The sequence below is a fragment of the Phodopus roborovskii genome, unplaced genomic scaffold (assembly GCF_943737965.1).
Source record: "Phodopus roborovskii unplaced genomic scaffold, PHOROB, whole genome shotgun sequence".
In the NCBI taxonomy this organism is placed as follows: Eukaryota; Metazoa; Chordata; class Mammalia; order Rodentia; family Cricetidae; genus Phodopus; species Phodopus roborovskii.
In genome coordinates, this window is record NW_026126550.1 from 3,834,878 (window position 1) to 3,848,730 (window position 13,853).

Below are 13,853 nucleotides of genomic sequence, written 5' to 3' on the forward strand. Positions count from 1 at the left end.
TGACACTCAAGTCAGTTCAACCTTTCAAAAAGGCAGAATTCAACCCTGTGTTCCTGAGAGAGTACTGGTGAGACTGAGCCTTGTCTTCTCTTGTGGTATGGTAGCACCCCAGGGAGAACTAAGAGTTGGACCAGAGGTCTGCAACAGTTGACAGACCTGCACTCCCTGCTGAGCCTTGGCACTGGCAACCCCAGATTATCCTTCTCTGTCATGGGCTCTGTACCCATGAGATTCCAACAGCACTATGGAGCTCTGGCCACCATAGGTGCTTACAGAGTCTCCTGGGATCCTGCTGACTCCATCCTCCTGGCTGACAAGCAGCAGACGAGCTCTCATTTAAGTAGTGATTGACACTTGACTGTGTAAAAGATGTAAGATTGATCAGGGACCTACAGCTTCCTGAGATTTAATTAGCAAGGTAAATGCTCTCACCTTGGCTTTAATCCTATACTTAGGACAGACTAAATAATACCTCATGAATTACCACTGACACAAAACATTCTTTTTGCATGTATGCACATTTATGTGTATGCATGCATTCATGCTTGCATGTATTTGGGCACACATTTGTGCACACATGTGTCTGGAGGCCTGAAGTTGACATTGAGTGTCCTTGATCTCTTCATACATTTTTGAGGCAGGGTCTCCCACTGATTCTAGAACTGGCTGGTCTGGCTAGCCAGGTTGCTCTAGGAATTCCTCGTTTTTGCCTCCTGTGTTCTGGTCAGAGTGCCATGCCCATTCAGCCTTTATGTGTGGGTTCTGGGCATCTAAATTCTGGTCCTCACAATTACATAGCAAGCAGTTTACCATCCGAGGAATTTTTTCAACTGCACAAAGTATTTATTCTTTCATCTATATGATATCAGCTTTGTGCCATGTATGTCTTGGCTTAAAGTAGGAGCTAAAGAATTAGCTCCATGGCAGGTACTTCTCCAGGGCCTGGACCCATTTGCCAGAAGAAACATAGGGACACATGTTGTACATGCTCACAGGGGCTCGGAGGTGATGGGAAGTAAAGATTTAATTGAAGGGTACAGCTCAACCCACAGCAGGACTGGTAATCTCAAGTCTTTATTGTGGCTTCGCTGAATTTTGACCTTCCAACATTCCACAGATGACAAGTGTGTCTTCCCAGACAAGGTGGACAATGGGAACTTTGTGCACTGTGAAGAATCCGGGAAGCTGGTACTGGTATATTCCTGTCTCCATGGATACAAGCTGCAAGGCAAGGAGCAGGTCACATGCACCCGGGATGGATGGGACTCTGAGCCTCCTGTCTGTAAAGGTCAGTGGTGCCACATAGTGTGGAGGTTAACAGCAATTACAAAACAATCTGTGTTTCCCCAAAGGGGATCAAATTCTTCACCAAAACATTTTTCTGAGCACAGGTGTATCCCTAGAGCTGTTCTGGCACAGCAGGAGAAGACACCCCCTCTGGTGGCCACAATCCATAGCTTTCTTCAGATGGCAAAACGTGGAGACAGTCCCTTCAAATCTGGCTTGTGGTGATTTTGGCAAGGTGAAAAGAAAAGGAGCAGTTAGTTCTAGACAAGGTTATGGGACTGAGAGAACCCATTTGCCGGTTCTAACTCCAGGCAGCCATAGAAAGACTCAGAACTGGGACCCCCTTTGAGCATCACCTTCTCAGCTGTGTTCTTAGTCTCCTCATGCTCAGGGAATCACTTCCCAATCCTTCCCACATCCAGTAATAGGAGAGCAGAAAGAAATGGACACTTTTAGGCCCTGCTGTAAGGACTCTCCTGGCTTCCACTTCCATCTTGTGACTGTGCAAAGCAGGTTATTTTGCCCAAGATGCTAGGAAAGTTAGCAAGAGTGTCTGGCTCTGGTGGAAGAGCCTGTGTTCTGGGTTTTACCTGCAAAGAGACAAGTCTGTGAGAAAGAATAAGACTGGGCTCTAGTCCCCCTGCTAATGAGACTTAGTGATACAGTAGCTATTTTACATAAAATCATCCTTCTGTAGGTAATTCTTCTGAAAGGGGCAGGGGGCAGTGGGAAAAGACCCAGGAGGCCTGCTTTTAGGAAGATGTGTTACTGGACTCAATATCCAGCGGTCACATGAATAATAGACTCCTGGATGAAAGACCTACCCTGCATACTAAGTAGTCCCAGAGCCAGCCATGGCCTCTTTGCTGTGGCATACATTTAGCAAAAGTCTGAATGCAGAGATGATGTCATGAAAAAACTTGACTGGTGTGCAAGCAGAGATAAAAATCCAAAGGTTTTTGTTTGATTGTGTTTTGAGCAGTGAAAAGGTGGTATGACTCTGTATAGCATTTTTAATCTGACAGACACCTCTGAGCTTCCCATGCCCAGTGTCAGAGGGTGACCTTTAGTTTTACATCTTCTTTGCCACAAGGATGAACATTTCATTTCAACATTGGAATCCAAAATGCTTCATTCTTCAAGGGTTGCAATGATCTATACTTCTAAACCCTGAGCAGTAAAGGGGCAGAAGGCCAAGTCTCAGCCATAGCCATGGCTGACTCCTGTCACATTGGGTCCACCCCATCCCCCTGTGCATAGCTGCAGCCTGAGACAGAAGAATAAGGAAGAGAACTAGGAAAATAGCTGGCAGCAAGTGAGCCACCCAGAATCAACAGGTGCAAAGGCTGCTACTGATGGAAGCGATGGAGGCTATTGTCATAAAACACCCACCTGGGCTGGAAACCTGGTTGTAAACCCACAGTCCCACTCTCCCAGACTAGTAGCAGTAGAAAGTGGGCTGTGAAGGCCCAGAGCCCAGGCTCCCCAGTTCTCTTCTGGGTCTAATCATGAGCAATAGTGTGCCAGGGAACAAGGCAAAGGACTTTCTTTGTCACTGATGAGTCCATCAGAGATTCTCTGCCACAAGATAGAATACCCACAGAATGAGTGACAGGAGCCCAGCTGTTCTATGAAGTGGCGACATAGATGTGCATGCATTGTTTCTGACAACTGCTACTTAGATCACTCTGAGCTATCACATCCTGTAGTTAATCTTCATTAACATTATGACAAATCCGGAAGCCTCCATGCTGTTAGGTTTAGAAATCAAACAAACAACAAATGCTTACTTCACCAGGGTTACTATTTCTCTCTCCTGGAGTGAGCCTTAGGTTCTGACACAATGGTGTTCCACAGCTGTCCAGCCCTGGTGTGGTGAGCTCTGAGCTTGTATACCTTACTTCGTGTAGTCTAAAAACCTAATCTTCTATATACATTCGGGCTGTTTGTTTTAGGATTTACAGCTGCAAAGGAAAGCTTTGCTAAGGGAAATTCTACATGTCCTCACTCTACTTGAGCTAATCACTGACTTAACAGGGCTCCTCTCCACCGAACTCTTGAGAGCAGCATGCCCCTTCTGCTTCCACTCGACAGTTTTATGTCATAGAAATCATTTTCCTGTCCCCAGACCACACCCTCCAGCTGTTTTTATCCTGACTTTCCACTTTAGCAGTCCCTGGCTCCCTAAAGGTAAGGAAATTGTAGGTACAGTGATAAACAGGTACCAAAGACTTAGTGGCCATCTGCTTAATTTCTGAGCTGCCCAGATATGGTAAGGACATCAAGTGGCATGGCCTCAACACACAGTGAGCTCATAATGTATACTCTATGACCACAAGAAATGACATCCTCTTTGCAGGCCAGCAGCCTTTTTAGGGCCAACAGCTCTGAAACTGACTTGGTACTGTCCATAAGACACTGCAAAGCCACATGTGTTAAGGGTGAGGCACCCACTGAGGGGCACTGACCATGTCCTCTTCCCTTGGTACAGTAACTCTGCAGCTTCATACCAGAATAGCTAATTGCTATGCCCGTTGAGGTCACTCAGCTTACTCCTGCCTCCAACCCTTCCAATGGACAGTGGGAATGGTCATGTGATGCAACTCATTGGCTGCCCATTTAAATAAATGAATGTACAACATTAAGAACAAGGCCTAGTACCCTTACAACAGTGAATGTAGGCACACCATGAAATACCATGCTGAATATATTAGGGAGCATTTGCTAGTACTATATAAAAGCAAGTCACCTAAGAAACACCACTGAACAACTGACAGGGTGGCATGCTTGATGAGAATCCATTCTAGTTGCATGTGTTACATAGATGAAAGTCTTCATGAGCTCGAAAAAAGTGTGGCAGGCCCGAGACTTCATAAATGCAGCTGTATCTGCAGAGCAAGATGCAAGAGGGAAGGGAGACTGCTCATTTGATGATTACAAATCCACTTTTTCTGCCTTGTTTTTATAATATTCTCATATGCAAATCATGAAGGTGCATCAAGGAAATCTAGGTACAGATGTGTTTATATATACAGATGTCTTCACTAACTCTTACCTCTAACTACAAAGAAGGAATCACAAGGAAACAAAATATATCTTCAAAGAATGATAGAGACTAAATATTTTTGTTGTAAATTGGCATGAATGTGTATCTAACTGAGCTCCAGCCAGTGTGCGTATTCAGGTGATTTCACCATAGAAGGAAGGACTACAAGCTTAACTATTTAACATAGGGAATCAAAGAGATGACTTTACCTTCTCTGTTCAAATCCCATTTAGTACCTAGAATCTATCTTGGGTACTGAGCGAGTTAAAACCTATACTCCCAGGCATTTGAGTATTTGGTCCCCAGTTGGCCGTGCCATTCAGGGAAAATTAGGAGATGTGGCTTTGGTGGAAGAATGTCAACAGGCACAAGCTTTTAGAGTTCCAAATCTTGTGACATTCCAAGTTTGCTCTCTGTTTGATGCTTGTGGCTCAAGATGTAAGCTCTCAGCTCTTCCAGCATCCATGTCTGCCTGCTGCTATGCCAGCCACCCTGCCATGATGAACTATTCCATCTGGAATCAATCCAACTAAACCCTTTTCTATAGGTTGCCTTGACTGATATTTTATTACAGTAGTATGAGTAATGAATATACATGTTAAAACTAGGAAGTGGGTTATTGCTGTGACAGACATGATCATGTTGGCTTTTGGAGGAATGCAGAAAATTCTGGAACTTTGGACTAGAAAAGTGTTTTAATACTGCAGTAGAGCCTAATGACCTTCCTAGTAGGCCATTGGAAGTTAATAGTGATGAAAGCTATGTGAACTTTGGGGGCCCATCTCAATAGATTCTAGATGAAAATGATATTGTTGTGAGATTTTGGCAAAATTGTGGCTGGGTTCTGCTGTTGTCTTACAAACTTGCCTCTGGCTAAATTTAAAAGCAATGGTTTAATTCATTTGTCGACAAATTTAAGACATCCTAGTACTGACTCTCTTAAATGATGATTAGTAATCACTCTCATGCATGTCTACAATGAAAATGAGAAAGTAAGACAAAGCAGAATGCAAAATAGTTTGAAGAGATAAAGAGCACCAGAAAACTTAATGTTGCAACCCAGACTCGTGATGAAAGGGACAGGAAGACAAGGAGAGGTCTTAAGGGAAGGACTGTGAAAGGAAGTGGCCTGGGAAGAAACAACAAACAAAAGCTGCTACATATGTGACTAAAGGTTCTAGGGTTCATCCCAGGTTGGTAGCCAGACTTGGCAGTGTCACCCACATGGTGCTAGATTTAGAGTAGTGAAAGGAGTAAATAGGTCATGGAACCTTCCTCCACAGTCTCAGAGCTGCTGAGCTCAGGCAATGTGTGGCAGAGGAGCCCCAGCAAGAAGGTCCCTGAGAAAGCAAGAGGCCCTGAGAGGTCATAGTATGAAGCTGTAAAGATGCAGCTTGTATTTCAGTGGTGGCACCAAGATGTTTCAGATGTCAGAGCCATGATGATTTGCCAAAGAGAGCTGCATTGAGGAAGTAGAAACAGCCGGGGTTGGGGGTGAAGCAAATTTTGCAGGCCCCAAAGTTGGAAGGACAAAGCTTCTTGACATCAAACATGGAGCTACAGGATTTGGTATTTTCCATGTTGGGTTTTTGTTTTGCTTTGGTCTATTATTTTCACACCACATTCCCATTCTTTCCATTTGCAATGGCAATGTATATTCTGTGCCAGCATGTGTTGGAAGCATGCAATTTGCATTTTGAGTTGGCAGGGGCTACAATCTTATTGCTTTGAGTCTCAGAAGAGACCCAAACATTTGACTTTTAAACCATGTTAAGACTCAAAGATTATGGAGACTTTTGGAGTTGGACTAAATCATTCTGTGTTATGATATGGGCATGACCCTATGGGAGCCATGGAGTGGAATGTACTGGTTTGAGTGAGATGTCTCCCATAGTATTAGGCATTTGAGGACTTGGTCTGCAGTTGGTTTCACTATTTGGGGAGGCCCATGAGATGTGGTCTTGTTGGAATATGTCACTGTGGGTGAGCTTTGAGAGTTCAAAGCCTCACACCATTCCAAGTTGTCGTCTGTTTGGTGGCTTGTGTTATGAGATGTGAGCTCTCAATTGTTCCAGCCATCATGCCTGTCTACTGCCATACTTCCCTACCACACTGGATGGTGATAGACTCTTATCCCTCTAGAATGATAAGATAATAAGCCCCCCCAAAGAAAACCTCCCTTCTTTAAGTAGCTTTGGTTACAGTGTTTCATCATGGCAATGGAAAAGTACTCAAACCCCATCCATGTAAAACAGATAGTGTGATGAGTAAAACAGTGTGTGTGATAAGTCTTGTTCAAGCTGTGGGTTCCAGAGGAGAGAAGCTGCCTGTCTGTGGCTTTTCATAATTGTTACACAGCATGTGTATAAGGGATGAGTGCATATATGTCTAGGTCTGCTTCCAGGGACAGACAGAGCAGTGGATGTGAGGACACAAGCTGCTACTCTTGACAAATATCAAAATCTTATCAGACATACAACAGCCTCGTCCTCCGTGCAGGCTGCACTGGAGTTCTAATGAGGTGGCCAACCTGAATATGTTTTTTCTTACGCTTTGTAGGAAGTACCAGTCTTCTCTCAGGTCACACACTCCTCAGGGTTAATCCTCTGCAGGGAAGCAAGCCCAGAGTGTACATGGGTCCCAAACTCACTGGTCCTCTAGTGTGACTTGTGTTTAGAACAAACTGATGATGTTGAGTCTGAGGTTGACTGTTGTTGTTCCAAAGAAAGATATATTCAAGTCCTAATCATCAGTATCTCAGGTTGTGGCCCTATGTAAAAACAATCTTGACAGATTGTTCTGGAAAGGGAAAAGGAAGAGCCTGTGGAGGGGCATTGTGTTCTGACACCTTCGTTATGCTTTTGGCCTCCAAAACAGAAAGGAAACTAGGTTCTATTCTGAGGTTCTTGGCTTGTGGTGATTCCTTGTGGCAGCTATGGAAAATGTATGTGGGAAAAGTAAGAGTAAGAACCCCAGGGTTCAATGAGAAGTAGAGAAGGGCATAGCATCTGTCATCCATTACCTTCCACAAGCACAGTTTGCCCTGCACACTGTGACAGAGCTGGGCCCATAGTAACAATGAGGCAGGAAAGGCTATGGCGGAGGCTAGGTAGAAGCATGAATGACAGAGTAAACAGGACATAGACAGCAAGAGCCAAAGGGATACAGCTGAACCCTGAGCCACAGGAGCTGGTGAGCTGGGCCTGGCCACAGAACCAGTGCTGGGGTGCTTTGGAGGGGACTTACAAGCACAGAGGAGGGGATAATACAGCTGGGAAGGCTGAACACAAGGGGTAGTTGTCCTGGAAAAGGAGAGTCTGCTGCATGGGGCTGGGGACATAGGCTCTTTTTCCCCTACTCCTGACTGCATTGTTCCTGCAGATGTTAATGAGTGTACAGATTTGACACACCCACCTTGCCACCCCTCTGCAAAGTGCAAGAACACCAAGGGAAGCTTCCAGTGTGTGTGCACAGACCCCTATGTGCTGGCTGAGGATGAGAGGACCTGCATAGGTGAGTGACTTTCTTGAAAGGTCTTTAGCCAGTTTCTTTAAAATAAGAAAAATACTGTATTTGAGGTTATCAAACGTTCATTATGTTCCTAGAGGGTGCTCTAGACCTTCCCAGGTGCCAAACCGAGGCTCACCCCACCTAGTGGTGAGTAGACAAGGAGAAACTCAGGGAATGGTACCCCGTCAGCTTTCAACAGTATGTCTGAAACACCTTTTAGATAAAAAGTGTGCTACAGAAATGTGTACAGCAGAATTTGCAGCTGCTTCTGTCTGCATTTTACCTTTATAAAGCCAAGATAGTTAATTCAGAAAGAAATCAACCACAGTGAACCATGAGACAGCTTCAAGGACCCAGAATACAACTCCTGATGCTGTCAGTCAGCTAAAGGGCACCTGTCCACAATTGTGATGTTTGTTTGGCCCAGGTTGTCTTCAGCATTCCCCTCTGAATGTTTAGCACTAAAGCCAGAATTTCTTCAATTGATATGTTAATACCAAAAAGCACACATTCCAGAAACATGCATGATGGACAATGGCCCTTGCAAGTTTGAAACCAGGGCTGAAAATGATCTTTATGTAATTCTGGAGTGGGAAATGTGTGGAGGTTTCACACCCTGCACAAAGGATTCATAGAGCTAAGCAGGGTGCACAACCCAAGTCTGATGTGCAGGCAGAGGCACAGTGGGTAGCCTAATGGGATGCCAACCAAGTCCAAGCTGGGGAAGGGTAGAGAGGGCTCGGTAAGGCAATTCCTAGGAAACAAACACAGAGGCTATCTAGATAGTTTTCGCTTGATAAACTGCCAAATGTAAACCCCAGTGGTCAGCTATAAAAAGTACCAATGCCTCTAGCTTTCAAGAAGGTCAAACCTTGAGAGATGTTTAAATCTCATATAGAGAGAACAGCTGGGGTGTAGGTCCCTGTTGTTTCCAGTACAAGATGTCAGGCCTCAATGGTTCTTCTCTTACCCAGAATTATCCCTAGCCAGCACTGGCCTAACCCTCCTGCAGCCTCTTGCTGGGACTAGTCCTCATAGCTCTAGAGGCATGGCACCTTTTACAGTGATAGACACAGTATGTGACATTTAAAACACAGTTCTCTGCTGGAGGATTTCTAACAGTTCCAGGGAGCTTGTGATAAGGGGCTGGCAGAAGAGTCAATAACAAGGCTGTGATACTGGAGACGTGAAGAAAAGGCCACTGGCCACAGACTGACAGCTCCTTGCAAGAAGTCAGTGGGTTCAGAACTTGGCAGGAACACAGAAGGTGTGAGAGCAGCACCTGCTCAGACTCCAGTACCAGATGTCTTTGGCCCCTGACTAGACTGGTCCAAGGGTTCTGCCCTTCACTCTCTAATTCCCAGTGAATGGTTCAATTTATCTCTATGTTGGAAAGATCACTGGGAAATTTGTCATCTGTCCCTAGATTCCCCCAAAAGTTCTAACTGCAGAGCTTCAGTCTGCCTCCCTAGACCTTAGCTGAGTCTCACTATCTTTGCAAATCCCAAATGCATATGAATACAGTTCTAGTGCTGTGCCATGTTCTTCAGGTGTACCCATTGTCCTGTCCCATCTGATTCCTTTAGGAACCTTAAGCAGCTCACTCAGAAAGCTCACAATGTCTGTCATCCAAGATGAGAAAGGAAGGACATCCCCAGAACTGTAGCAGTCACTAGACCTGAACTTCTCTCCCAGTTAAAGAACCAGGCCCCGCCAGCTCTCCCCACCTCTGATTCATCCAGGGAAGAACATATCTAAAAATCTTTCTTTCCCTCCATGAATTGTGCTAGGAGCCAGGCAGGTGGAGAGCTATAGCCATGCTAGCCAGATCTGCTGACTATGTCCTCCTCTACAGATTCTGGCAGACTACCTCGGGCATCCTGGATCTCAATTGCACTGGGTGCACTCCTCATTGGTGGTTTGGCCAGTCTCACATGGACTGTAATTTGCAGATGGTAAGTCCCTCCTGCTGCCCATTTCCTGTACAGGGCATTTCCTCTCCTCTGGGTGTGGCTCTTCCCAAAGCTCCATTATTATGAGGGCAGTTGAGAGCCCAATCCTACTTATCACAGACCACTATAAATCACACTAGACTACCAGGTGTGATTTAGGTAATAAAGGTGGGTCAGGCAATGCAGAGCCAGGAAAGAGCTGGCCTTATTCAGTGGGCAAGTCCCAGGCCACAGACATAAATGGTGTATGGCCAGCTGAGGAAGTTACTACCCACCAAATACTATGGAGTATCGTGGAAACCAGTCAGGAAGCAGCTGTGATGTCTGAGTAAGCAAGATTAGCACCCCCCAATAATAGGACAGGGTGGGGGACAGACACACACCCATACTGTGTAGAGCATCACATAAGTGTTCTCGGGAAACTAAGGCATTATGGAAAGATCCTTCACTAAGCAACTCACAAGTATCCCACCATGGTGCCCACCAGCTTTTCTATGTCCAGCTTGAATTAGATCAAGTGTCAGGTTTTCACTTCTGCTCTTCCATTCCCCATCCCCCTCCTCCCCTGCTGTCTCTACAAGAAAGACTTATAGCATTCTTTCCCAAGCACACATACTATTAACACATCCTGCTTCCCTCTGGTGACTTGGTACGGAGTCCAGGACTACTTCCTACTTTAATTTCTTTAAACCAGTCACTAGTCTCCCAGAAACCTATTATTTTCGTTGCAAGAGACCTAGAGGGATTGTGCACGTGACCAGATTTCTACTGGAAAGAGATGTACAAACAGAGGCATCCCAAGGTCCACGGGTAGAAGAAAACATGGCTTTCTTTCAAGCAGCACCTAACCAATTCATGCACATGGGAGTGGGGAGCCCTAGGGTGGATAAGCTGTGTGACAGTAATGTAGCCTTGCATGTCCACAGAACAGCTTATATGCAGCAAACATGGCAGGCCATTAAAAAGAGTGTGTACCAAATGTCTCCATACAGGCATTGCAATTTGATTAACACATTTTTTTAAATAATTAAAAGCATGAGCTGGGTGGTAGTGGAGCATGACTTCAATCCAGTCTGGACTACAGAGAGAGTTCCAGGACAGCCAGGTCCACACAGTAAAACCTGGTCTCAAAAAAAAAAAAATTAAAAGCATAATAAATTAAATGAGGCAGGTCAGGCATGGATGCCACTTTCACAAGCTATGAGGAATGCTTTTTTAGCCACTGTGCCCTGGGACGCCTCCTGACCCTGACTCCTGGAGCTGTATGCTACCGGTTAATGACTTCAGCCATGAAGACATTCTCTGTGGTCCCCTGAGTGATTTCCCTAACTTTAAGTCCAGAGACATGGTTACTGTTTCCACAACTGTTTGCAGTAGGATATACTCAGGCCCTGACTAGATATGTGCTTATCTACAGGACACATTCTGATAGGAAATCCACATTGCTGATCACAGAGGGAAATGCAAGAGTGACCACCCAGCCAGGATTAAAAAACAGTCAGGAGGAAGGGATTTCACCACACAAGCCTACAGCTGAAGACACCAGACAGGTAGTGTATGTTTGTCTCCCCAATCCCAGGGATGTCACTAAGGCGATGTCACTAAGGTTCTTGCAGCTGTGCACAGGTGCTTTCCACGCAGCTATTTAATGTGGACCTCTGTCTATTCCATACTTCCCTCATGCTGGGTTTCTTTCTTTCTGGAACTATTTATAAAAGACTGATAATTTACCAGAAGTTGAACCTAGTTTTTAAAAACAAATTGAGACAAGTGGCTAACTGTGATGCCTATTAACATACCAAAGTGCATGGTCCCCTCCATCATAGCAAGTATCCACTGCAGAGTCCATGCTGGCATCCTAGCTCTTCACAGCTCATGGGCTTCTCTTCCTCCCAGCTTCTCCTTCCTATATAACCCTGTCACTTCAGCCATGTGCCCTCTGGGTCTTCTCTCTCTTGGTCCTCCTCTCTTCCAGATGCCTCTATCTGTACCCTCCCTCTTATTTACAGTTAAGAAAAAGTCCCTCAACCATACCTGGGAGTGGTCATGTCCTCATGTTATACATCTCATGCTGAAACCCAGGAGAGAGACATAGATAAGCCCTTCCAAGTGGCTCAGCCACAATACCTTTTTGATTCTCCTAAAATATATGTGAATCACTTGTTTCTGCAGGTTTATGTCCCCCACCATATTTGACTCCAAATTCTAGAGTCTGCCTCTTCAGATGATTCTTCCCTCTACCTACTTTAACCATTTGTCTCTTCTTGCCCAATCAGTAAGTATCCTCGTGGTCCCTCTGGCTCCTGGAGCCTGCTTCACACTCTTGGGTGCCTTCCATGTGAGCATCTCTCTGCTAAGACAACTTACCCATCTCACTCAATTAGGAAGGTTGAACCTTCCTAAAGCTGTAATCCTTTAATATAGTTCCTTGTGTTGTGATGATGCTCCCCCCATAAAATTCATTATTATTTCGTAACTGTAATTTGCTATGATGAATTGTAAATATCTGATATGTGACCTCCAATGGGGTTACAATCGGGTTACAATCTAAAGGTTAAGAACTACTGCTCTACTGGAATCCTCCCTTTTCCTAAAAACTTGTCCTCTTCAGCTGTCTCCTCTTCTACCTGCTCTAACCACTAATCTCTCCTCTACTGGGTAAGTATCAGCCCAGAGCTGTCAGCTTTGTCTATATTATTGTGAAAACCATACCGATGCTCTTCTTGACTCACACTGAAACAAGTTTCAGTGTAACTTTTTATTACTGCTTTTAAAGAAAGTGGCTTTTGCAAGGACGGTTCTTAGTAATCAGCCACCTGCATCTCATGGTAAATGACTGGATGGAATGAAAAGGTTTGAAATTTACATAAGTTGTGAAGGTCTAAAGAAAGTGATTTTAGGGGATGTGAAAATTGAGAATGCTTTAAATTCTATTCCCTCTCTCTGTTATATGGCAGACTTACAATAAAAGTTCAGAGTTTTAACATTAATCATTTAAATTCTGATAAGCTGTTAATCTCGCTCTGGTAAATCACTGACCACTGTTATCAAAATTTCAAATTTCCCTTGGTTGTATAGACTTAAAGAAGCTTCTCATCATGCTAAACACAGCTCTATTGAATCTGTATGCCCTGTCCTATTGACAGAGGAGTGTTCATTACTTAAACCCCAAACCATAGCATCTGCTATGACTCAAAGACATGAGTCTATTCCAGCTGTTTACAGACACTTACAGTGTAGATTCAAACAATCATAATGATAATGTATCTAAAACTTTGACCTCTTTTGTAATCTCAATAGACTACAGGGAGTCTGCTTGACATGTGACCACAATGGGTAAGCTAGGCTTCCAACCTCCCTCTCCACTCCTCTCCACTCTTTCTCCTAACTCTCTACCTCCTCTTGTCATTTGCTCTCCTAACGCTCTCCACTCTGTTTCTCCCTGCATGTGGGGAATACTGTAAAGAAACCAAAGTATCCACTCAGTAAGAACAAGAGGGAAACTGCTCACCAAGTCTTCTCTCCAGCAGGAGCATGGCTATGGATCCCGGGTCCTCCTATAGAAGTCCTCGCTGCTTTGGAGCCAGGCATTGAGAAATGCAGGTCTCAAGCTGCATGGAAAAGACATGACACACGGTGGAGTCAGAGGCTTGAGGAAGCAGGATGGCCAGGATAACTTCTATTGCACATTTTTCCATGGAAGCAGGCCAGACCTTGCTAATTTCTCTCCTACACATCCAAGCTAATGGCTGAGTGGGCAGAAGGCTAAAGAGAATTCACACATGGCTGAAAGGCTGGATTGAAAGAAGCTGGTATAGACTCCAGATCCTTCAAGACAATTTTATGTTCATTCAGAATCACCAAGACTTGCCTCCAAATACATTCAGTTCTCTCATTAAGTTCCAGTCACCACAAAGCACAGATGAATAACTACTACAGCCTTATCCTGGTCTGGCACAGACATCTCCCTCCCCTAGGCTTGCATTAGAAACATTTATAGATTACATATATTTATAAGCCATGAGAACATTATTTCACCTTAACCATCTTGGCTTTTT

At 44.6% G+C, this 13,853-nt stretch overlaps 1 protein-coding gene across 1 annotated transcript in view; it reads left to right on the plus strand.

Annotated features, from left to right (window-relative positions):
• The window catches only part of Tpo (thyroid peroxidase), a 59,350-nt gene extending 46,919 nt beyond the window's left edge, over positions 1 to 12,431 (plus strand). Inside the window, exons 12-16 of the mRNA XM_051201272.1 lie at positions 1,118 to 1,288; positions 7,715 to 7,846; positions 9,699 to 9,798; positions 11,213 to 11,350; positions 12,407 to 12,431. Coding sequence (XP_051057229.1) covers positions 1,118 to 1,288; positions 7,715 to 7,846; positions 9,699 to 9,798; positions 11,213 to 11,350; positions 12,407 to 12,431 — 566 coding nt within the window. The remainder of the gene's footprint in view (positions 1 to 1,117; positions 1,289 to 7,714; positions 7,847 to 9,698; positions 9,799 to 11,212; positions 11,351 to 12,406) is intronic.
• The last annotated feature ends 1,422 nt before the right edge of the window (positions 12,432 to 13,853 follow it).